This window comes from Podarcis liolepis, assembly GCF_965112155.1.
Source record: "Podarcis liolepis genome assembly, chromosome: 8".
Lineage (NCBI taxonomy): Eukaryota > Metazoa > Chordata > Lepidosauria > Squamata > Lacertidae > Podarcis > Podarcis liolepis.
The window spans coordinates 32,325,953-32,350,791 of NC_139560.1; the positions used below are offsets into that span (position 1 = coordinate 32,325,953).

General features: G+C 41.2%; 1 protein-coding gene and 1 long non-coding RNA gene across 2 annotated transcripts in view; one reads left to right on the top strand and one right to left on the bottom strand.

Annotated features, from left to right (window-relative positions):
- Positions 1–24,839, top strand: part of LOC310713432 — a 304,345-nt gene that overhangs the window by 15,699 nt on the left and 263,807 nt on the right. The window lies entirely within an intron of this gene.
- PI15 (peptidase inhibitor 15) lies at positions 1,761–24,684 on the bottom strand. Its single transcript, XM_083518238.1, has 7 exons — positions 24,481–24,684; positions 23,625–23,962; positions 10,436–10,554; positions 9,526–9,658; positions 9,289–9,404; positions 3,016–8,219; positions 1,761–2,846 (listed from the first exon to the last, which is right to left on the bottom strand). The coding sequence occupies exons 2-6, from the start codon at positions 23,895–23,897 to the stop codon at positions 8,084–8,086; spliced, it is 777 nt and encodes a 258-aa protein (XP_083374364.1). The 5' UTR covers positions 23,898–23,962; positions 24,481–24,684; the 3' UTR covers positions 1,761–2,846; positions 3,016–8,083.

Consider the following 24,839-nt stretch of genomic DNA (forward strand, 5'->3'; position numbering starts at 1 on the left):
TGATGAAAGAACTGTGGATTAATTCAATCTCCTGTCAGTGGTCGCAATACTAGAGCATGCCAGATCCCGCACTGGTGTGGAAGGGTCATCACTTGCATTCTGTTCAATAAGCGACTTGGGGTCCTCCAGGTGACCTATTTATTGGCCATTCATTCTGATCCCCTAAGAGAGCTAACCCCCCCCCCCATTTTGTCCCCATTTCAGCTTGGTCCTGACACATATATTCCTCTGAGAAATTGCTCAATGCTCAAAATATGGCAGGGCCAGTGTTGTGTATATATTAGATGCTGATGTTTGTCCTTAACGGGGGTTGCCAGTGATCCAGCTCTTGTGCCTTACCTTCCTGCATGACTGGTTGATAAGAATATTATAATAATTCTATTATTTATACCCCACCCAACTGGCTGAATTTCCCCAGCCACTCTGGGAGGCTTTGAACAGAATATTAAAAACACGATAAAACATCAACATGAAAAATTCCCTAAAGAGGGCTGCCTTATTCATTTCCACTACAGTTTTCACCTGGATGGCTGAGCTCTGTGCTTCAAAGACACTATCTGTAGTACCAACACTCCTGATTATTCAGTCATCTGACTCCCAAAGGCCAATCCCTGTGCTGCATGTCCTGTAAAGCAGTAGCCCCAGAACTTCATGCTCAGTCTGAGGATCTTGCCCCTGGTGTGAGGACACTGCCTAAGAACCTGCTCCGCAACTTGACCCCTGCCTGGTTTTGCCACTGTAGAGTTTGCCTGGTTTTGACTGCTTATGTGCGTCTGACCTGGTCCTCATACAGGTTTCTCTATGAGACATTGATTTCTTTGTGGCTTTGATACACCTCTGCCTCTGTCCCATGGCTCTTCCCCCCCCCCCCCACACACACACCCAACTCTGGAACCCAATCCTGCCTCAGCCTAGAGCAATGCCCTCCCCCCTTTGCTGGAACCTGACAGTCCAGAACCTGACCTATTGCAGCTTGACAGCATTATAAACCTACTTCATGAACCCACTGAATCACATTCTTGGCTTTGGTCATCAGTAAGCTACTATAATTACTGACAAAATTGAAGGTACAGCAAAGGGTTATTTGAAACTATTTTTAGTTTTACTTTGCTATAATAATACAACATTACAGACTGGCACACAGCCAAGAAACTGGGTGCAGATTCATATATAACCTATGCATGTAAAACTGCTCTAATTAGGAATCTGGGCATACTACTAAATGGTACTCTGAGGCATATTTATTTTGCAAGTGCTTTAAGAAACATGATGGCTGGTTCACCCTCGTTCATAGTAGTTGTAACATTCTTTCACACAACCACATGAAAAAAACGAGTGTAAATTCAGTTTTATGTGCAGGGAGTTGGAAGGCATCACTGTGATTGTGGCTCCTGGAAAAATGCAGCTACAATTGCTGACAAATTTAAGTATGAATCAGCCTTTTTAAGTCCTGCAATCTGCATCTTCTAAGGTTTTCCCCAATGAGATTTTCCCCCAGAAGCTGCCTTTGCCACATTTGTCTTTTGATTGACTGACAGACCAGCCCTTCACATCCATGTGCAGACTAACAAGCTAAGAGACACAAAATCCGCTTTCAATAGAACACTGATTCATACCAATCAGGACTGATTCACACACACCTATCCCAATCAAGGCATGTGGGTGATATAGTGCATGCTTGTTCATGCATTTTCTGCTCCTCCAATGAAAACTGATCCCAAACTTTTGTGCAAAGGGGCAAAAATAACAATGAAAGAAACTGATGAAATACTGACCATTTTTATTTAAATGCATATTCTTATACATTCACTCAAAACGATCTACACTTTTATGTTTCCACAAGATAGAGAGTGTAATATTTGCCACAATTCATAATAAAACCATAATAATATGGGGGAAAATAAGCTTATTCATTGCAACACCCGTGTCAAACAATGAACTTTATTCTCAGGAAATCTTAAAGGTGGGGAACACCCAACAAAGGTTACAGAAATATAAAAGGGAAACAGATGTTCTGTCATATAAATACATTAAAAATACCTTTTAAGTGTTGCTTCCAGATAGCAGTCAGCATATTGTATTTAGCAAGTTTGAAAGTCCACTTCAAGCCGTCCTCATAACATCGGCTGAGTTTGGATGTAATACCGTAATGCACTGCTACCTGAGTGAGCCTCAGGTTTTTGCACTTCCTCAGACTCAAGTATTCATATGAAGGAGGACTGGAAGTATTTTCCTTCATTTTCACCAATTATATGCCCAAGCAGCCCAACTTCAAACCACGGTTTACAAATCTGGCCAGTTTTGACAAACCATAGCTAATGAAAAGCAGTTCCCAGTTCATACATCATGACAAGCTATTGTTTATGGTGATATCCAAACAAGGCATTTGTTGCAGTACAAAGAACAGGAGGAGCTGGCATGGTAGACGGGTGCCACAGAGCCACACACACACACACACACACACACACACACACACACACACCCAGTTGTGTTTCTGCTACTTACCTGGACAGTGTAGGGGCTGGGCAGCGTGGCACCAAGTCTGGGTTGCACGGGTACACTGCTGGAAAAGGACTGACTGCCAGTGCACCCACATAACATCAACCTCACTGCACCCTGCCGCAAACCTGCACCCTCCAGGTGAGCAGCAGTTATGTTTTGGTTCATTCCATAGCACTGCCCTACCATGGCAGCTACTCCCAAACAAACTGTACAAACTGAGATATATTAAGTACCATATTTTGCAGCAAAAGCCAAAATCAGTGGTTCAGCAGGGCTGCTCATGTAGCAGCAGAATGTTGCCCCAAGTGCACACTTCTCATGGAGCTGCAGATATCCAGAGCTCCCTGGTGCATGGATCCAGTGGCGTAGCGTGGGTTGTCAGCACCCGGGGCAAGGCAAGTAATTTGCGCCCCTGCCAGGTAGGGGCAGAGACTTGCGAGTGCGAGCGCGCCCCCCCCCCAGATGTTGCGCCCGGTGCGGCCGCCCCCCCCTGCACCCCCCACGCTACGCCACTGCATGGATCTCTATTCCATTTATTTACTTACCTACCATATTCCTAAATTGCCTTTGACATCTGATCTATGATATACAGGTTCAAGATGCATTTGTTGCGTTCCTAATTCACAAGGTTTATGGGTACATTTAAAACATTTCGGGTGTACGACTTTAAGCGGCCTCAAGCTTTATGGGTTAATATACCTCAGGTTGCTGTATTATCAGTGAATACATCTGAGATAGTTGTTTTTATGGGTTCCTTGCCGCATCATTGCATGATTTCTCATCAGTGGTAGAATATATGGGCTGTTCAGCTGGCTGGCAACAACATGCTTAGTGAAACAGCTTGATTGCCATTTAATCGCATGTTGAATTTGGAGAAAGAGAGTACATTTATTATTACTAGACTGCCTATTACTTTCAACTATCATTGTTTAGGAGCATTTGGGTCATTGTGACCAGGACTGCTACAGTGACTTATGATGCATGTAAAAAATGTCCCTACATAATGCCCAGAGTCTTGAAACCATTTACTTATATGGTTATAGCACTATAGTCAACAAGGATTTTAAAAAAACCATTACAGCTTCAGAATGTGAAGTTTGATTATTGATGTGATCCCACTGATACTCAGTTCCACTGATATTTTCCTTCTTGCAGAAGATTAAAAAAAAAATCTATTTGAATATGCCATCATTTTCATATTCATTCTTTCAGCTGGATTGCAATCATCAGTTTTGCTTATGCCAGGCCCTATCTGTACTATACACATGTAAAGCAGTATCATACCACTTTAAACATCCATGGCTTCCCCTGCAAAGTACCCTGGGAACTGTAGTTTGTTCAGGGTGCCAAGAGTTGTTAGAAGATTCCTATTCCCTTCATGTAGCAGAACAACCCTGGCCCATCCCTGTGGAAATCTCTGGTGCCCTGGTCCAACCAACATTGACAAGGCCCCAAAGGGTAGTGTTTCGGGGTGGTTTCTGGGCTTGCTATGGAGGAACAGGAAATGGCTTGGATTTAAAGGATCCAAAGCTTTCTCAGACACCTGACATGGTCCCAAACCAGGCAGAGATTTAGGCAAGCTTAAGTGCTGGTCTAAGTCTTTTACTCTGATTGCTCCCAATGGGAAGGCTGAAGTGTGAATGTTTTCAAAGCTAGAAAATAACAGAAAAGCACAATAACAACACACCTTCGCCTTCACTTTGCCTTGCTGGCAAGAGCCAAGCAGAGCTTCAGGTGGGGTGGTTTAACCGCCTTAAGCAATACCATTCTTAGTTAAGTAATTGGTTGGCCAATCAATTAAATTTGCAGAAATCTGGATTTGAGTAAGAACAATAGTACTAAAGCAAAATGAATACTTTATTTGCTTTTTAGATGATGCATTAACTGAAGGCTCAGCATTTCCTCCTGTGTGACAGAATTCCTCTTGTGGTTTTTATAACTAGTTATATTTTTTAAAAAATAGTAAGGTGTTTTTTTTATAAAAAAAAACACTTTCTGATTAATTAGGGCATTCTTAGATGAATCAAAAGGCTTCTATCAATAAGTTATAAATTCCAAGCCTACAAAAAAGGTGAGGGCTTTGGTTTTTTTAAGTACCACTCTATTTTTTTGGTACCGCACTCTACCAAAGCAATTTGGTTCCCTTTTAAACCTAAGCCACTAGTTTGCATGGCCTATATTCTTTTCTCATCTCATTTGTTTTACTAAAGATTGATTTGATTGCCATTAAAATAACCTGATGTTGATGTCACAGGATGTGACAAAGAGACAAAGAGATTTTGTGTATCCTATAGGACAATCTGCTTCTCCTTATCATGAAGGTGACAATTATCAGGGCACATTTGGTAATATCAAAAGTAAAGCTACCACTCAAAGTAAACATTTTTAGCACCATCATGTGTAGTTAACACTATAAACATGAAATGTTAGCACCAAAAATGGTTGTTTGGTGAGGAAATCAGCCAAAATACTCAAGTAATTATTAAAACATGTGAAACCTGTGTTAGACTGCTAACAACATTTTGGACAAGCTAGCCATTTCCTATTCCTGGGTCCCCACTGATTCACCATGCATCTGGAAGACCAATTCAGTTTACTCTGTCCTAGTTCTCTCCCCCCGCCCCACATTTTTTTGTAAATATTTGTTTCATATTTGAAGAAGAAAAAGATTGCAGTGTTCCAAAAATGTATTTTTACAATGGCATGCCTATACCAGTCAGGAAGTCACTGATCAGTTTTTACCCTAATCTTAATCAACATGCAGCCCTGTAATAATGAAGTCATTGAGAGAAATAGCAATTCCAGTGAAAGTCCGCAGGGACTAGTCACCAGAATTTCTCCTCTGTTAAAAAAAGAAAGTGCAGCACATTCTTACTGCCGCATTTGTGCTGCTCCAATTTTGTACACTGTGTATTTGCCAGCAATGAAGCAAGACAGCAGTTGTGTAGCTGTTGCTCCAGATATTTGATTGGTTGTTGTCTAAGCTCTCTCTAGAATGGTCCCATTGTTGTTAGCAAAAAAGACATAGCCTCACACGAAGCTGTTCTCTCAAGCACCATTTGATACTGGCCATGGAGGTAAATGTACATTTCTCAACTTTGCTGTTATATAACCAATGGCTTTCAAACCTCATATAGTCAAGCAATGTTTTCTACCTAAGTTTGTTTGCCAAGGGACCCATATTGTTCTGCTAAGGAACCTATGTATCTGCCAATCAGTCATTGGCCTGGCCTGCTAGGCTCTTCCCATTTCCCCACACTAACTGAAGGCACCGAAATATAACCCCCTTTCCTTTATATCACAGAAGATCAATAATAATAGAGATGACCCAAGTTGTCTTTCAGGAAAGTTTGACTGCCACTGCTGAACATCTTACTGATAAACCCTGTGTTTCTGAGGAACCTAGTTTAAAACCCATTGTCATCAATCAACTGAAAGCTGATAGTAAGTAACACAAGATTACAGGTAAACACAGTATTGTAAAACATCCTACTATTCTTCAGTCATATAAGTCAAATATGTGATGCATTGAAATGTCTCCTAGCTGTGTGGAGGGGAGACTTCTTTTGAACCCTCCAAAACTTGTTGCCTTTTTAAAACGAAGCTGCTCTTATGAAATAGCTTATCTCATTTTTGTTTCCTGTTGCACTTAACAGTGTGTTTATAATGGGTTAATCCTGGCTTCACTGAAAGGAATGTTGTTGTTTTTTTTTAAAAAAAGTAATTGCTTTCAATGCAGCCAGACTTTTGCCCATTCTTAGCACCATTGTTGTAGACTGTGAAAAAGCTTATGCACCTCTTTGATAATAGAAAACTTTTGTTACTTAAACTGTTGAAAGACAGCTATTCCACAGAATCAGCTTATTCATACAATGTAGAAGAATAACAGTTAACAGTACCATATGTATGTAATAGTTTCTGCTACATTACAGAATCATATATTTACAGTTACTAGTTCTGTTTAGAAAGCATAAACACTGGTTTTTTAAAAAAAGTATTGCGTTTTTAATGTCATACTTATCCCCCCCCAAAAAATATTAAAAATATATAGGATTTGCATTTTTCTCAACACTCATCCTCTCCCTAGAGGAGATCATTCATAAAAAAAGAACAACAGCTTATTTCACAAGAGTAAAATCAGTTTGATGTTGCACCCATGAATATCAGTTACGCTTTAGCTCTTTAGTAACATGTGAAAAATTATGGGGGGCAGTATTGTGTTCCTGGCCCTACCTCTAGCATCTGCATGCTGCTAGCCATCCAGTCATCCACATGTTACTGTGGTCATCTGCAGCAAATACATCTATGCTTCCTCTGCCTGGCATTTCATTCAGATATATGACTGCAAAGGTTCAACCACAACTATCACTCACAACTCTGTTACCTAGTTTAACAGAACAGAGCCAGTTAAAGATAAAGGTACTGAACTGAGTCTGACTTGGTCATAGGGAACAGCAAATCTGAACAAGGCAAATGCAGCAAATTTTCTACCACGAATGAAGGAGCCTAACAGCTCCATCTAATGTTACTGAACATTTTGATGTGGTCCTGGGACCTGCATCAGCACGACAGCAGCTATCAGGTCTGCTCTCTCAACAGGGAGTACCAATCCAAGGGGGAAGGGGACCACCCTGCAGTGCCCAAAGAAACTTTTATGGCTTCAGGTATGAGCATCTGGTCAGAAAAGGTATGTCAAGAAGGGCATAGCCAGAAAGTTCTGCCTCTTTTGACATGGCTAGGATGTTACTTGCTGCAGCAATGTTTTCCATTATTTGTGCTCTCACAGATAAAATCAGTCCATAGCACCAGGCCACAATTGCAGTAACGCGCATGCTTTGAAGAAAAGAAATAAACTAGAACATTTGCTCAATACTGCTTAGATTCTGGAACAGGAACCCTTTACAAAACATACACTGCTAAGGTTTAAGTAAATTTTTCCTCACAAAATCATCTGAAGGCCTCCCCCCCCTTTTTTTTTTTACAAACATTACGATTATTATTTTACCAAAATGCACTTGCTTTTCTCATTCTAAAGAATAACAGACACACAAAAGAATAATTCATAGGTGATTTTGTTCTATTACAGAGTTAATTTGCGTTCCTTAAATTGCTTGATTTGTACATATCTTCTATTTTGCCAGTTTGGCTAGAAGGCATTTGTAAAACTCAGAACATTGCATATCACTACAACCCTGTAATGGTGGAGTTTTTGAAGATAAGAAAATATATTCCCAATGACTTTTAAGGAAGCAGAATTTAATTACCTTAAATCCAAGTACTCCAGTTAAGATTATTTGTGGATCACTCCATTACTTGCCATTTCTATAGCTTCCTTTTCTTTCTCTTTGTAAATATATGATATCCCTCTCTGCCTATCAGTGATCTGGAAGGGTGACTCTGTCAATTAAGCAGAGGATTTTTGCCACATCCAGAAATCTAATTATTCAAACTACTTCACAAAGTACATTTATTATTATTAATATTATTAAAATTATTTACATACAATATGTGCAAAGTTCAATATACAATATTTTGTTACAGTCTCATTTGACCAGAATAGTTATTGGGATGCTGCACTATTTTACTTAAACCAATATAAGTAGTTTGATGTTACTCCTGGAAAGCAAAGATTGTCAGTGCAGGATCCTCCATAACTGGGAGGGCAAGCAGAACACGGCACCCCTACTTTATATGGCGCTTCTCCAATCCAGTTCCCCCTGAGGAATAAAAGTAATAATGTGATTAGCACATAGAATCACTGTTTGAAGTAGCTCTCCAACAGATCAATTAGGTTTAGTTTTCTATCTGTTATGTAGGGCTAAAGATTCTGCACAGCAGCGCTCAGATGATCTGTGCCACAAACTAGATATAATGAGTACTCGTATTGGAGTGCTCTGTAGACTGTTGGCTGTGGTCTTATATATACTAGCCTTTTGCACTCTTTCACTCTTGTCTGATGTTCCTAACCCTTGTTTTAGACCTTCTTCGCCTCATTTGGATTCTTATGGACTTTTATGTATATATTCTGTTTTACCTCCTTTTAGTTTTTTTTAATAAAAGAAATGTGTTGTTGTTTTTTAAATGATTGTACCCCCTCCCTCCTTATGCTGGTCTACGACCGTAAAAAAGTGTTGTTGTTGTTGATGATGATGATGATGATGTTGTTGTTGTATGTAGGGCTAAGTCTATTGTGTGATTCGGTGAAGGAAAAGAAAATCACAGTTTGGTACTTGATACAGAATAGTATCACAACCAGATGTGATATTCATGTTATTCAAGTTTCTAGCCCCCGTGGCTGAGAATGGAGGGTTGGAAGCATATAGACAAAGCCTGGCCACCAGGCTTTGAAGAAAAACCCCTGCCTGTCCCTACCACCCAGAAGTGGCAGAGAAGCTGCCAGTGCTGGAAAACCCATGTCCTTCCAGATGTTGCTGTATTACAGTTCCCATCATCCCTGCCCATTGACTGTGCCCTCAGAGGTTAATGGTATTCAGAGTCTGATTACCCACCCTTGCTCTACTCTCATCTGTCACAAATGATAGAAGAGAGTAGATAGAAAAAACGTGAAAGTGCCATTGTCTCCTCATTTGCTGTCCAGAGCAAGGAGGATCCGCCCTGGCCCTCTGGCAGATGACATCATCACTCATACTGTGGAAAAAAAGCCCCAGATCTGCGCTTCCAGCCTCTTCTTGCTCTGTTGCGCCACTGAAAAGATGATGAGTCAGCTCAGTCTGATAGCATGCATGCTAATATGAAAGCTGGTGAAAAGAAAAGAGAGCTACTTACTTTGGGGCATAGTTGCATACCAAATAAACAGCTCGTCGCCAGACTGACCCCCAGACATTCATGTTGTGGCATGTGTGGATTGCACAGCCTATTCGATTGGAAGTGGCCCAAACCATCTGAAGAAAGATTAATGTCCATTTGTTAGAGTCAAATGTGGAGAGAAATACAGATAGCGTAGGGAGCCGAGCATTGAACTGAAGCATGATATTGATGTATGAAAAGCTGAACTCAAATCACCTGGGTGTAATGTGTGCACACGGGCCCATAACACCTCAGCGGACACCTTGGATTACAGTCCTGAGGATATGGAAATGCGTAGTCTTTCACTTCATCGTACCATGGCTTCACCAGCTGGAGAATAGATCGATACCTAGGTGTGATTGAAGTCACAGAGAGATAGGGACATTTCTGAATGTTCAGCATTATTGATGTGCATAAGACAGATATTAGGCTGTAGTTATTTCCTCCACGTGATCAAGTTCTCAGGTACGCTCTGGCCTCTTACAGAGTGACTACAATTTCCATGATCATGGTGTCTTGAAAAACTGACCTATATTTTTGTGAATAAGCCCTGGGACATGCTGAAGAAAATGCATGCTCTGTTTGATGCTAGAGTGTTGCTGATACTTATACATAATCTGTTATTTATATAGCTTCTGATTTTGCTGGCTGGACAGAGCTGTGAAGGTGATTATTTTATTTTTTGTGTATATGTCCTTTTAGAATTTTAGAAGTTTCCAAATGGTGAACAATAAAACAGTATTTTTAAAAATGAAATGTGAACATTTGCATACATTTACAACAACTAAAGAGTGATCTCTTTGCCTAATTTGTATATCATGTATGCTTGGACCCACATCGCAATAATTTTCTTTACCAAAATAGCAACAGTCACTGCGTTGTGTCAGACCCCATTGCTGATCCATGTGCTCCAGTGTACACAGAGTACTCCTGCACAAATAGGCTTCTCTGTTTACTTCACTGGAAAGGAATGCTCTGTGCCTGGATCCTATTGCATGTGTGAAGCTGGCTCATCAACTAAGTGAAAAGGGCTGCTTTTGTGCCAATGTTCTCAGGAATCTTCTACATCAGGGTAACTGTTGCCAAAATACATTGAATGAAGATATGCTACAAGTCATCTGCTCACCTTCCAGTCCGTACCGACAGATTTTGTCCCAAGAATCTCATTAAGTATGAAGGGCCATGGTCCCAAATGCAGGTGGCAGCCCATGCTTCAGCAGATTTGGCTAGATTTTCATCCCACACCTGGAAAAATACATATTCTTTAGTAATACTGAACACAGAAACAGGGTGGGGAGTTCTAAAATATTAACTGCATTGTACTAAGTGGGAGCAGGGCTTTTTTTAGCCGGAGTTCAATGGAATTCCACACCTCTCAAGTGGGCTCCATTGCCATTACAGTGGTACCTCGGGTTACAAACACCTCGGGTTACAGACACTTCGGGTTACAGACTCTGCTAACCTGGAAGTAGTACCTTGGATTAAGAACTTTAGCTCAGGATGAGAACAGAAATAGTGCGTTGGTGGCACAGTGACAGCAGGAGGCCCCATTAGCTAAAGTTGTACCTCAGGTTAAGAACGGTTTCAGGTTAAGAACAGACCTCCGGAATGAATTAAGTTCTTAACTAGAGGTACCACTGTAGAAGAGAACAAGGAAGGCATTCGTGGGGAGTTCCAGCACCTCTTTTTCTATAAAAACATCACTGAGAATGAAACAGAGTTGAAGGCAACTGCATGGGGTGTGGCAAAACTTTCCCTCTTCCCTAAATCAGATTGGTCACTTCTGCCATGTTTCTTACACAAGCCTGATGGATCGACCAAACATGATGGTTGTGACTCAGCTAACTCAGGACCCCTCTAAATGGGTGCTTTATTGTGGGTGTATTCTGCAAGATGCTCTTGAACCAATATTAGTGCATTGGTGATGGAATTATTCTGCTTTAGTTCCGCTATGCTTCACCCATGCTACCATGTTATTGCTACCTGGAGATGCTCTGGCACAAAAGTGTGACAAAAAACCCCAAACCTGAACATTTGTGATAAAAAAGTTATAGGACTTCAGCAGAAAGTTACAGGGTACATTGCATAGAAGCAGTATGACCACCCAAGTACAAATAGTCTTGGAGATGGGATCACAAGAGACTGCCTCAATAGCATCATGAGCACAAATCATCATGAATGCACAATAAAAATGATGTCTGGCAGGCCCCTGAGGCTTAATTCTATGCATGTATAAGCTTTTTCAGGCACTTGCCTATGCAGCTCTTCTTCTTCTTATTTATTTATACATACATACATACATACATACATACATACATACATACATACCCCACCCATCTGACTGGGTTTCCCCAGGCACTCTGGGCGGCTTCCAACAAAATATTAAAATGCAATGGTCTGTTAAACATTAAAAGCTTCCCTAAACAGGGCTGCCTTCAGATGTCTTTTTAAAAGAGTATAGCTGCTTATTTCCTTGACATCTGATGGGAGGGCGTTCCACAGGGCCGGCGCCACTACTGAGAAGGCCCTCTGCCTGGTTCCCTGTAACTTGGCTTCTCTCAGCAAGGGAACCACCAGAAGACCCTCAGTGTCCGGGCAGAACGATGGGGGTGGAGATGCTCCTTGAGGTATACTAGACCAAGGCCATTTAGGGCTTTAAAGGTCAGCACCAACACTTTGAATTGTGCTTGGAAATGTACTGGAAACTCAATATATGAAGGGAGCTATGGGGCTGTGTGTTTATTTGCTGGGCAAGCTTACAATCCTATGTGTTGTGGCGCGGAGGATTCTGAGCACATCCCGTCTCTCTCTCTCACACACACACACATGCACGCGCGCACACACAGACAGGTTTTTCATTTCAGTCAAGGAAACCAATTCCAAGGCACTTGAGTCCATATGCATAAATCATGTCCCTCTGTTTAAAAAAAGTATATGGACGATATTGGGTGTGAATAAACCTGATGTAATCTCTGGAATGCCCTTCCCACTTGACATAACATGAATAATCAGATCCAAATATGCAGTCATTTCTAGGGTGCTTGGGAAATGTTTTCACCGCACAGTGATCCATTTGGCACAGCTATTCTGAGACGTGTAGCTTTGTGAGGGGGGTAGGGGTCTGCTCACAACTCTCAGTACCTTTAACAAAATACAGCTCCCAGAATTCTTGGGGGGAAGCCATGACTGTTTAAAGTAGTATCAAAGTGTTTTAAATGAATAGTGTTTGAATAGTGTTTAACTTAGGGTCAAACTACACATGTTGCAAGGGTTCTGTGATCAGATCTCCCACATGCCATATATCATGGCAGGAAGATTTGGATTGGGCTCTGTGGCAAGCCAGAAGGGATTTTTTTAACTCTTTCTCCAGCATGGATTCCATGATGCAAAACAACTCTCTGAAATTGCTGTTGGCTCCAGAAGGGGTGGGTGGGAATAGAGCACAATACAGACACCTTTCTTGCTTAAGCAGCTCAGAGAGGAGGGACTTTGCATCGGAGTTAGCACAAGGAAAGGGGTTAACCACACCCCACTTAAATTATGACTTGATCTAAAACCCCTCCCCTACAGCTGCTTTTAGGAAGAGAAGAACACACTGGGAGATCCAGGCAGCGACAACTTTAAAGGAGAATATTTCACAACACTAAAGAGAGATTGTTCTATCAGCTTTTGTAGGCGGATCCAAAGATTCTTGACATGAACAGTGGACAAGCATTTGTGCCACAGCTTTGGGAAAACAAATAGGGTACAAGATGTTTTGCAGCTGAAGTTGGCTCTAACACCACCATCCAACCACAGTCTGCTATGTGATGCAGGTAGAAAGAGATGTTTTCTTGGCCATTTGTATTATGGACCTTTGTTTCTTTAAGCAGTTCAATGGACACATGCAACCTATGTAGCAATCACCATATATGGCCAAGTATTTAATATAGAGGAAACCACTTCTCTATCTGCCTGCTTTTTACCCATGACTGGAAAATGCCTCTCCTCTCCTTTTCAGTGCATACTAAGTGATGAAAACACATGAGCTCATTGGAATTTATACAGACAGATTTGGCTGGCATTAGGTATTTATTATGTATCAAATCCAAACTCCTCCTCCTCCTCCTCCTCTTCTTCTTCTTCTTCTTCTTCTTTCAGCTATGAGATCACCTGGATTCTGAGCTGTCCCTTTGCAAAGAAATCATTCTTACATTTGTAATCTATTGGAAAGTCCATATACCAATAGAAATGAATTAATACTGTGATCAGCTAGCAATTGGCACTTTTCTATGAGCAATTGTGTGTGTGTGTGTGTTTTAGATTAGTAACTATGTAATCTATTAAAGAACTATAAACAAAGGTTTGGTTCAATATTTCAAGTCAATGGTATCCATCCACTGAGGTTGCCATGCATAAATTGTCTTGATGTGGAGCAGGAATAAAATCCCATACACCACCTCACTTCTGGACTTATAAAAATGTATGCATGCAGAAAGAGGTTGCTACACTTGTGAGAAATCCCCTCCCCTTAATAAACTATTCTCAGACATCTAATTCTAGTCCTATTTCAAACTCCATTCAATTATTGATAGGAAGTGTGGGTCAACAGATCTGGCTGAATATAAATAATGAGTTGTATCTAGAGCAGACCTTCTGAAATCAATAGACAGGACTAACACAGGTCCATTAATTTCAATGCATCTACTCCAAGTAAAACTTAGTTGGGTGCAGCCTATAGTTTCCCAATCCCAAAATAATATTTAATAGACCTTGAACTGTTTGCCAACCTTCCAAAATAGAGTCATTCCTTTCAACATGTAGAATGTTTGTTTCTTACCATTCTCAGACATCACAGCACTTCAGCCAATAGCTATAGGGGCTCACAGGTAAGCACAGGGAGGAAACAATGTCATATATGAAACTATATTGTGTATTTCCAAGACCATTTGCAGACTGCTGTTAAACACTGGTCATTCTGTGTGTGTGTGTGTGCACGCACGCATGCATGTGTGTGTGTGTGAACACATAGACAGAAACAGTGAAAGGCTGCTTCTTTAAAAATCCTTTCCATTATCTATTCAAAATAATGGAAATTATTATAGTCAAATATGAACATTTCACTATCCCAAACTGGTAGCTTTAGGCTTCTTTTTCAAACTAAATTCAGTGGCATTTGTACAGTACCAAGTTAGGGATGAAGCTGATCTGGAAGCCCTGTCCCCTAATTTAAAATACTTAACTTTTATTATCAAAACATGCACAGTGCTTACTTCTAATCCTGTGTGCTTGACTACTGCTGTTTCCATTTCACAAAGTGAGAACTAAGAGCAAGAGGCAGCGGTCTGTGCATGATGGCACATAGACCTGGATCGAAACCTCTCATGTTCTACCTGTCAAAATTCAAGGCACTGTATTTGCCATGCTCTATGGAGTTCTTCTGAAAATTTCCCTTGCTTGTGTTGAATTAAAAAAAACCTCTGCTATTTCATCAGCAGAATAAACCTCTTGCAAAGTCTTACAGATTGATTTTAGTGTTTGCCAAACTCATCATGCAAATCCTAATTCTATATTCCACTATTAGTCTCCCAGGCTTTCTAGGAATTATATCATTTGGATGCAATTTTTATCCTGTGACATCACTGAATATTCTGTTGTTAACTTAAATAGCTCAAAACCCGCAATATTCCTTTGTTTTGTTTCAGATATGGAAGTGAATTAATGATGTCAAGGGGAATAGATTCCATATGTTTCGGTGCACAGCCCTGAACTCCTTGATATGTCAAATATAGAATCTCATTTGATAGGATCTTTCTGCATTCAGAGCTGAGGGAATAGTCAGACAGTAATTGTACTAAATCATTAATATGCACCTAATTCTGATGTCTTCCTTTCACAAAGGATCTGGCTGCATTTATTTTGGGATGACTGATCTTTTAAAAGATTTTCCACAAATATTAAATTTGCATATGGTACATATTCCTCCAATCAGACCACTTTCAGGAGAACTAGAGTGAAGCACTCATGCCATAGCTATTCAAACTAGGCCATTCCTTCCTTGCTTCCTTCCTTTCTTTTTTTCTTTCTTTTTTAATAGGTCAGGAAGCGCTTTGTACTAAAAGGAGATCCTTTCCAATGTCTATTTGTTAAAACTACTCTGTGATCTTTCATTGTTAACACATTTCCTGGCTTGATTTTTTAAAAACATTTCCAATAAGAATTTTAGTTCAGTCTGTAGCCGGTTGCTGCAAAAAAGCCACCATGTGGATTATATCATTTGGGGGGACTGGGAAGGGAAGTCAGCTGAAAAATCTACAGCTTTTTACACGTTCTCAGATTTTAATACGCCATTAAAAGCTTCATAGGGACCTGGCCAATTTTCAAAAACATAGCTATGCATTTAAACAGATGCATATCTTGTGATGTTAAAGACATTATGTGCTCTTAATGTATCCATATATATCCCAGTCAAGGTTCAGTTTTGGAAACATTCACTTTGGCAGTCTGGCCAAAATCAAGGCGAAGCAATGATAAGAACATAACTATGACCTTGTTAATGTTTCTTGGCTGACATTGCACACCGACGGCTGCTTCTGATGTTGCATTTCCTTTCTCGCATGTTGGAAATGTAAGCAAAGATTTATCCCACCAAAAGCCAAAGGCAGGAGCTGTGACTTTATAATGTCAGAATGGTCTCATGTCAGTAAAAAGCAGTGGCCTGCAGAGAAAGTCCCAGGATCTTTATTAGACACGTTTATAATATTTGCCTCTGGTATTCTAAAGCTTTGAAGACGTATGCTTTCAATTAGTTCCTGGCTACTGCCCTGCATGTGTTTTCAAATCTCAAATATAGAAATGAGCTACTGAAAGCAGCTCTGAGACAGGGATTTTACCCAGTTGGTTCCTGGGTTGGGATCTAAAGAAGAGGCATGAATGCACAAGAGATTTCCCTTCAAGAAATCCACTTCCTCTGCCAGACACAGCAGTTTCCCTCTGCTGAAGAGATAAGCCTCTTTTTAAGTTGAACAGTAACTTTTAACTTTGCAGTGGGCATCACTGCAGTGAAAATATTTGAAATCTTTGACTGAGCAATGTATTTCTCTTCTTCACTCACACATCTTTTCTTTTCTTTTCCCCCTGTCCCATCATTTTGATTAGCACAATAATTAACTTACGAACTATCCGAAATAACTGCAGGATGATTGACAGCAGTTTTGTTTGTGTAAGAGCTTCCTCATTCATTAAATATGTTTTTGTTAATGGGGGGAAAATGGGAAGGTCACCTTCTCTGTAGTTTGAAGGTTGAGTCAACATAGTATGGTGGTTACTGAGGTTAATCTTCAGTGGGATTAATTTTATTGCATGGTTGATATTATGAACTGTCTATTGTGTATCTGATTAGCTGGGCATAGTTCACAGTCCAAGACCATTCAATGTCAACACAGGCCAGCATGTTGTTCCTAGAAATTCTGTAACTGAGAAGCAGCACTCTGACAGTTTTCAGGCCTTGTTTGAATATAAAGGCTCAAAAGAGCATTGCACTCTAGCGGGTCAACAGCTGCCTTCCTGGAAGTGCCATTTGGGAGCTCTCCTGGGTGCTGTAGAGCCCAAACCACCTGCTACTTGTGCTTTGCATATGCTACCTAGGTAGTAGTTGGCTCCTAGATGAATGCAAGCTCTTCAGACATTACTTAAGCAATGTCTTTGGACCTAACATTTCCATACATTATTCATAATTGCAGTCTCTTCCATATTTGGCTGGCAGTGCAAGTCCACAGAGCCATTGTCTAAGTTATATAAATTGTAGCTCCATTTCCCCATCTCTCTCTGACCTTGCTCCTGAACAACTCTGAGTGCTGGTGACACATCACATCTTGTCCTCTATATACTACAGTATACATTATTGAATGTCAGATGAGGCAGTAGAACCACCAGGTTCTGCAGCAACACAACTTCTTAGAGTAGCTTTGGGTGACTAACAGTAAATTGGTATAGTATTCAAACATGTCACAAGACTCCTTGTGCCCAAGTCTACTTATCTGCTATCAAAGGAACTTGGAGGTAGGGCAAGATTCAGTTCCCAGCCCTTTGCCACTTACTGTTGTGTACAAAACAATATTGCAAGGTTCTAAGGATATTCGGTGGAGTGAACCTATGCCTGTGATTTAGTGTGCATTTTTAGTTCGTAACAATTCATAGGGTCTTTTATGCAACCATAACTGAATGCAAGATCATAACTTGAGCTGGGAAGGTTTTTTTATCTAAGGACTTGTCCACACTTCCATTTGCCCTGCCGCCCCCCCCCCTTGGTAAAACCCACAGTTTAGCACACAATTGGAACAAATACCAATTGGGTTTTCAATGGATTCAGCACTAAAGAGTGGGTCTTCCAGGGGAAAGCAGTGGGGCAAAGGCAAAACCACTTGGACTCATGGCTAGAAAGCATGAGACAAGCAGAGAACTGCTCAAACCCAAGGGGAAGTGTAGGTGAGCCCCAAGCAGTAAAGCACATACTCTGTATGCAGCAGAGCCCAGGTTTCAGGTTCTCCTGTGAAAATAATCAGATACTAGGTGATGTGAGAGATCACTGCCTGAAATCTAGAGATCAGCTGCCAGTCACTGTGGACAATATTGGACTAGATGAGCATCCAGTCTAATCTAATGCAAGGCAGTTTCCTGTGTCCCTAAGAATGAACTGACACAAACATGCAATTGTGGTTTTCTGAAGGCTTGTCCTTTTCCAGTGGCCTTGGAATACAAACCCATTTTGTGACCTTTCAGTGCAGCACATTTGTAGGCACGAACAATGTGTTCCTAACTACTGCATGTGACATTTGCTATTTGAGCTTCAAAATATGCTAGGGGATCCAGTGTCACTTGCAATGACTACCTTTCAGTGAAACATGGATAGTTTATAATCAAATTAAAGGCTGCACTTTCTAGACACACTTACCTGGAAGTAAATCCCATTGCATACTTCTAGACATAGGTAGGATTATGCAGTAAGAATTTATGGCAAGAAGGATAGTGTGTGATTGGAGATACAAAATATATGCCATTTCAACTAAAGTGTTTGGGAGCTAGGTTAATAATTGCATGTGTTTGTGCCTTCTCTTTGGTGGTGCCAAGCTTATGGAACTCTTTCCCTAGGAGAAAGAGTTAGAGGATAGCACTGATATAGTGAGCAAAATGGAAACCTGGTGGTGTCGCTCTGTACATCAAAGAGGGCATTGAGTCCAGCAAGGTAGAAATCCCAAAAGGGGTAGACTCCTCTGCAGAATTATTGTAGGTGATGGTATTGGTTGCCAATAATAATTGCATACTGGGGACATGCTATTGTTCCCCTAATTGGTCTGCCATCTTTAGTGTCTTCTTAAGACCTCTTTGTACTTAAGTTGCTGGAAGCCACAGGAGAAATGAATGCTCTTGGGCTTGAGTCCTGTTTGCCAATTTCTTACAGGCATCTGCTTGGACACTGTGAGTACAGAATCTTGGACTAGATGGGCCATTGGCCTGATTCTGCAGGCTCTTCTTATATTTTTATGTGATGCATTTGCCACTCTCCTTCCCTTATTGTTTAGTAGAACTTTCACCAGATGAAAATTGACCATCACATGGGGAATTCCCTCTTCCCCACTATTGACCACCATGATGTGAAAGATAGAGAGTGAAGCTCTCTACAATAGTGGACAAGATTCGAATAATGAGTGTTGCAATGTAGTTAGGAAACTATAGTTTCCTATAGAGATGCTGAATCCTATGGATCTTAAACTGGAGACTGAAAAGAAATTGTAGCAGTAGAACAAGTAACTTAGATTTTCTCTCCAAAATTGATTAAATAAATATCCATTGTTATAGTTCTGGGTTCCCCCCTTTTCATTTCCACAGTTTATCTTGATTAATTTCCTGAACTCTGCAGTGAAAAGTACTGTTGCTTTTGAAGTGATTTTCTTGGCACTGCACAGTTCCAAAACTCAGATGGGGAAGCATGAGTAAGACAACTTGACACTGCAGCACCACCTCCTAGACCTGAAGGGAAGATTTGCTTGGTTTTTTGTTTTTTTAAACTTATTTATTAGATATAGTCAAAAACAACCTCCATTGATATTATATATGTTAATTATTCCTAAAAAGGTTCACCTATTAAAATTAAGTTTGAATTATGCCCGTCCTTCCTTCCTTCCCTCCTTCCCTCCTTTCTTCCTCTGAATTTTCTACTCAAAATAAGTCAATATTGCTGATGTCATTAGCAATACGTGGCCATCTAAGATGCTCCTGTGACTTTTAGATGAACATTATTCTTGTGTAATAAAACAATAGCCCTTTCAGAACTATGTGAATTCTTTACTCAGTAGGTAACAGAATTTCTGCTGAGCCAGCCTATTTGTTACATTAAAATGCATTCACTGAAAGCTGCAAAGAAATGAAATTTTATATGTTGAGCTGCTGTAGTACATAGTAATTCATCTCCAGGGGGCTAGAATGGCAGGATCACATTACTGGCAGGTGCTCCAGAGTGTGCATTGGCTTCCTGAAGCATTCCAGGGACAACTTAAAATGCTGGTCATAAACTATAAAATCCTAAATAACATGACTGCAACATATCTTGGAAGTTAACTCTTTCCCCATGCCTCATAACCACCTGTAAGATCGAATAAGAATCTTGTCAGCTACAATTTTGTGCATCAAGTAGGAATAATGAGGACACACAGGGAAGTACCCTCACTGAGTGCTTCACTGAGCTGTAGCTCAGCAGCAGAACAGATGCATGAAGAAGGCCCAGCATCTCCAGGTGGAACTGGGAAAGACTTCCGTCTGAAATTTTGGAGAGCTAGATCATGATGGGGTGAACCCCTGTTGCTCTGTCCCAGCTTCTGCTAACCTAGCAGTTTGAAAGCATGCCAACTTGAATAGATAAATAGGTACCACTGTGGCGGGAAGCTTAACAGAGTTTCCGAGTGCTCTGGCTTCCATCACAGTGTCCCATTGCGCTAGAAGTGGTTTAGTCATGCTGCCCACATGACCCAGAAAGCTGTCTGCAGACAAACGCTGGCTCCCTCAACCTAAAAGCAGAGTTGAGTGCCATAGCCCACAGTCGAATTGACTGGACTTAACCATCTAGGAGTCCTTTACCTTTACCTTTTACCATACAACCTCTCAACAAGTTTAAGGAATGCTAGAGATGGGTCACTGGGACACAAGAGCTAGCTCACCCCTACACCTGTGCATTCAGAGTGAGTGAGAAAGGTATTTGTACATTTACTTTACTACACAGACAGCACGTGCCAGGACTCCCTGCAATGGTGGCAGCTAAAGAGGAGCAGGGCTACTGCACATCCTCTCAACACCTTCCCACTTTCATTGAACATTGGGTTATTGTCTGACATCCCCCCCATCCCAACATTATAACTTAATAAGGGAGGAAGAGCAAATCTTTAATTTGCAAACAGAGCTCTAAATCTGGTTGTGCAATTATATATTTGCAAGGGTTTCATGCATAGAGAGAACTATGGGAATTGCTAGATTTACAAGACTGATTCAACCAACCATTTCCTTGCATATCAACTGGTTCGCCCCAACTCTTGTTAAGCAAGATTTTTCTTCTAGTTTACATTGTGGGGAATACAGTTAAGGTTGGGTCCATCTCACTCAGCTGATGATTCTGTTGGGTCCTGAAATTTTTTTGGTCAATACCACAAGGTATTCTGGTCCCTTAGAATCCACAAACTTAATGATTGGCTGTATTCCAAGAACATGGGCATTTCCTGGCATTCAGCAAGCTTGGTTCCAGCGTGCTGCACTTATTGCCAAATGTCTGGTATGAAAAGCTTCGACAGCAAAGGTAATCCAAACCTGAATGGCGGAAATGGTAAAATTGGCTTCCAAGACACAGACTGCTTATACAAGACAGCAAGCTTTGCAAACATTGGGGGAGGGGAGAGGATCAGGAATCCATCCTTAGAATGCATTGACTAAACACTTGGGCTACTGGCATGTTTGCTCAGTCACTGGGATTATCTCCTGCTCTCTCTGATCCCCGTTTTCATGTGTTTGTGTGTTTTACATAATTTCCCCTGATGTCTCTTGTGATGTTGTAGAAAGAAGATGAATGACCTGGATGTACAACACTGTATATCGAATTTATATTTTCTGGGAATGGGGTGGTTATTTTAGGGATGAGGCAGGAAGGAGGGATTTCAGCCAAAGAAAGTCATTCTATTCTTGTTTACTTTGTTGCATATTTGATGCTCTTCTAATATCAAAGCTAAAGAAAACAATTGCTTTAAAAAAAAAATCTGGTGAGCATGTGGGTTGGATGGGTGATGTGGGGCATCAGGGCAGCTTGTATGGGAGTGGTAAAGTACCAGGTGATCCACCATCCCATGCAATTAATAGATTTTAGATGTTACTGCTGCAGTATGAGATTCAACCACAAGGAAACGGTGCCATGTGCTCCTCAAAATGGCCATGCAACATTAGCTGCCTTTTGTGGGGGACAAGGAGGTAGGAGAAGGTGGCGGAAATCTATGATCTATATCCCAACTCCTAGATAAGCTGAGGATGGTCCATTCTAGGCGGTTTTGTGCTGAATTCCAATTTAAAGTTGTTCTTTCCTGATCCCTTCTATCCCTCTCTCTGTTTTTGTCCTGGGTCTATTATATCTGTTTATATTATTAGTCCTTAAGGTCAGTGGCAGAAGAACCCTCTCCGGCACCTGGGGCAGCGCAGCCCATATGGACTGCACATCTGCGGCACACTCTGTACAGAATGCCGCACATGCGCAGTCCGTACGGCCATACGGGCTGCCACTTGAGCGGCATTCCGAATGGACTGCACATGCGCAGCAGCCCATACAGTCGCCATCCAAGAGGCAGCCCATACGGACGGCACATGTATGGACGGCCATCTTGTCACCCCTCCCAGAGTGGTACCCAGGGCGGACCGCCACCCCCCGCCCCCTTCCTACACCACTGCTTAAGGTAGAGATGGGAAACTTGTGACCTTCCAGATGTTATTAGACTACAGCCTCTATTATCCCTGACCATTGGCTATGCTGGCTTGGGCTGATGGGGTTGTCATCTTAAACATGTGGAGGGCTGTCCCTGTATCAGGAGATAACCAAGGTGAAGAAAACTCAAATGTGCTGTGGCACAGTTGCACTTACTAAATGCACCATGAGCTTTCCTGAACAATAGCCTACATTGTTAAGTACAGTGGAGGAGAACTTAACCTAAGCTAATCCACTACAAACTTTTATTGGCTTCACATTAGGTAACTGCCATGTCTTTTCCCTCCCTCCCTTAAAAAAAAGAAAGAATGAATCTTGGAGACTGTAGTTTGCAGAACAGGATGAGAATTCTCTTTTACAGATCAGTAATATCCCTCACAGAACCACAAGCACCATGATTTCCTGGAAAGAGGGAACATAGTTCAAGTCTGCAATGTTAATATGTCCCATAGCAATGTTAACATACTTCCTTCTATTCCTGGCTTTCTCTCTCTCAAAAGCAGAAACCAATTGTCACTCAAACATATCATGATAACCGGAGTGTTAAAAAATATCCATGCTTTAATATTGCCATGGTTCTTAGGGTTATGTTTAACCCTTAAAAACCGTGGGAGCATTAAAGCATGGATACTAAACTATGGGTGAAGTGCTGTAAATTAATATGAGCAAGTCGCCCCAAATCCTCATTCAAATTCCCTCATTCCCTGACCATTTTGCCATACTGGTTAGAGATGATGACTACTGGAATTCAACAACATATGGAGGTCATGCTGTTATTTTAGGTATAGTAGGAACCCTACATTCAAATAAACCATTGCAAAGAAGATTGAAAAGCTCCACCACCCCTGCTCCAGTAAGTTTCTGATTGTTTTTGTGTATTTCATAGAGAAAGCACCATCGATGTGTATTGCACCTTGCAGTGATACAAACAATGCAGCATTAATGCAAGAGGTTACTGGCATTCAGAATATGCACAATTGAAGACAGACCTGTAATAGTGGCATGGCAGCCACTATTATACCCTATCCCAAATTTCTGTGTCATAAGTGGCCTGGGTTATTCTGTTCATTCAAAGCTCTAGAGAGGTTTCAAAAGCCACTGGTCTAATTTAAAAGAGGGTGGGAAAGGAGAGGGGGAGAAATGACATAGTGTAATATTAAGAGTAGCCAATGTACTGCCTTCCAGTCATTGTTGGACTACCACTCCCTTCATTCCTGGACAGTGGCCATGCTGCCTGGGGCTGATGGGAGTTGTAGTCCAACAACATCCGGTTTGGCGCCACTTTGGCTTAGTAGCATGAAACATCAGCTTTATACTTTCTACTTACCATATATTCCATGTTAGATGCTGGTGGGAAGACTTTGCCTCTGACTTGGTTGTGATAATCCAGAATGGCAATCATGTCATTCTGTGAAATATATCGTTTCCTCCTGGTTTTGGGAGGGCTTGCAGAATCCGGAGGAATGTTCAAGGCCGCTCCAGCGTCCGTGTAATTATTGGCTGACAAGAACAGCTCAGTGGAGTTGTGTGACTCTATTGCACTTGTTTCACAGAGAATGGAAATCAAGAGGGTACCACTGATGGCAGAAATTACTGTCATTTTGGGCCCTGGTGGTGGGGTGGGGAGCAAAGATTTACTTCAACTCACTATGGTAAGCAGAAGATCTGTGAAGGGAAAATGGTTAAATAATGTGACTGGGGTCAATGTGAATATCTTTCTCTTTCAGATGAGTTTCCCCCAACCTTGAGTTTATTTATTTATAGTATTTCTACCTAGCTCTTCAGCTGTTTAGTCATCTACATAAGGTAACTCAAACTATAATGTTTCCAGAGAGTCAAATAATGCCTTGCTTTGTCTCAAGTTGCCTAGCAACCATATACACACATTGCCCTATAACATACAACAGGATTTATTACTGGCCATCTGACTACAGCATAGAGCATCTAATAGCCTGACAATGAAAGCTCCATCCATCCTGATGATTAGGAATGTGCTTTTGCACTCATTCCCCCCACCCTACACCCGCAATAAATATTCAGCTGCAAAGCGATAGGCAAGAAACCTGAGAAGACATGGAAACACAGTATCTCACTCGTACGGCTAATAACTGAGTCCAGCAAAATAGGATGTGCATTAATAAAAAAGTGCATGCAAAGCAAACTGACAGAGCTCAATGGCTTACCTCTTTGCAGAACCAAAAAGCCTAGTGTATTGTCCTTCCAAGTTAAACAGCTCTTGTCTGTGCTCTAGTGTGAACCCTTGGAAAGAAGTGTGTGTCTTATTACAAACCCTCAAGGAGAAAGAGAGGGAGAGGGAGAGAGAAACTTTGCAAGCTTTCTAGCGGCTGGCTGCAGGAGCTGCTAACAGCTTTTATATGTTAGTCTGTGCGAGCCACGAAGGGCAAATCTTTCCAAGAGTCTTTTGCACAGCCAAAAATGAAAGGGGAGGAGTTTTGCACAGGAAACACAGTGATTGGGTACCATCTGGTTTTTTGAGGGTTTTTTACTGTGGGATATTAGGTTATTATTTCACTCACCCCTA

Excerpts from the sequence above, each read along its gene's own strand:
- PI15 (XM_083518238.1), bottom strand. The coding sequence starts at position 23,897 with ATGACAGTAATTTCTGCCATCAGTGGTACCCTCTTGATTTCCATTCTC. Across the intron at positions 9,659-10,435 it reads CTGTCGGTACGGACTGGAAG|GTATCGATCTATTCTCCAGC; the intron begins GTGAGCAGATGA and ends AATCACACCTAG. Across the intron at positions 8,220-9,288 it reads GTATGCAACTATGCCCCAAA|GGGGAACTGGATTGGAGAAG; the intron begins GTAAGTAGCTCT and ends TTTATTCCTCAG.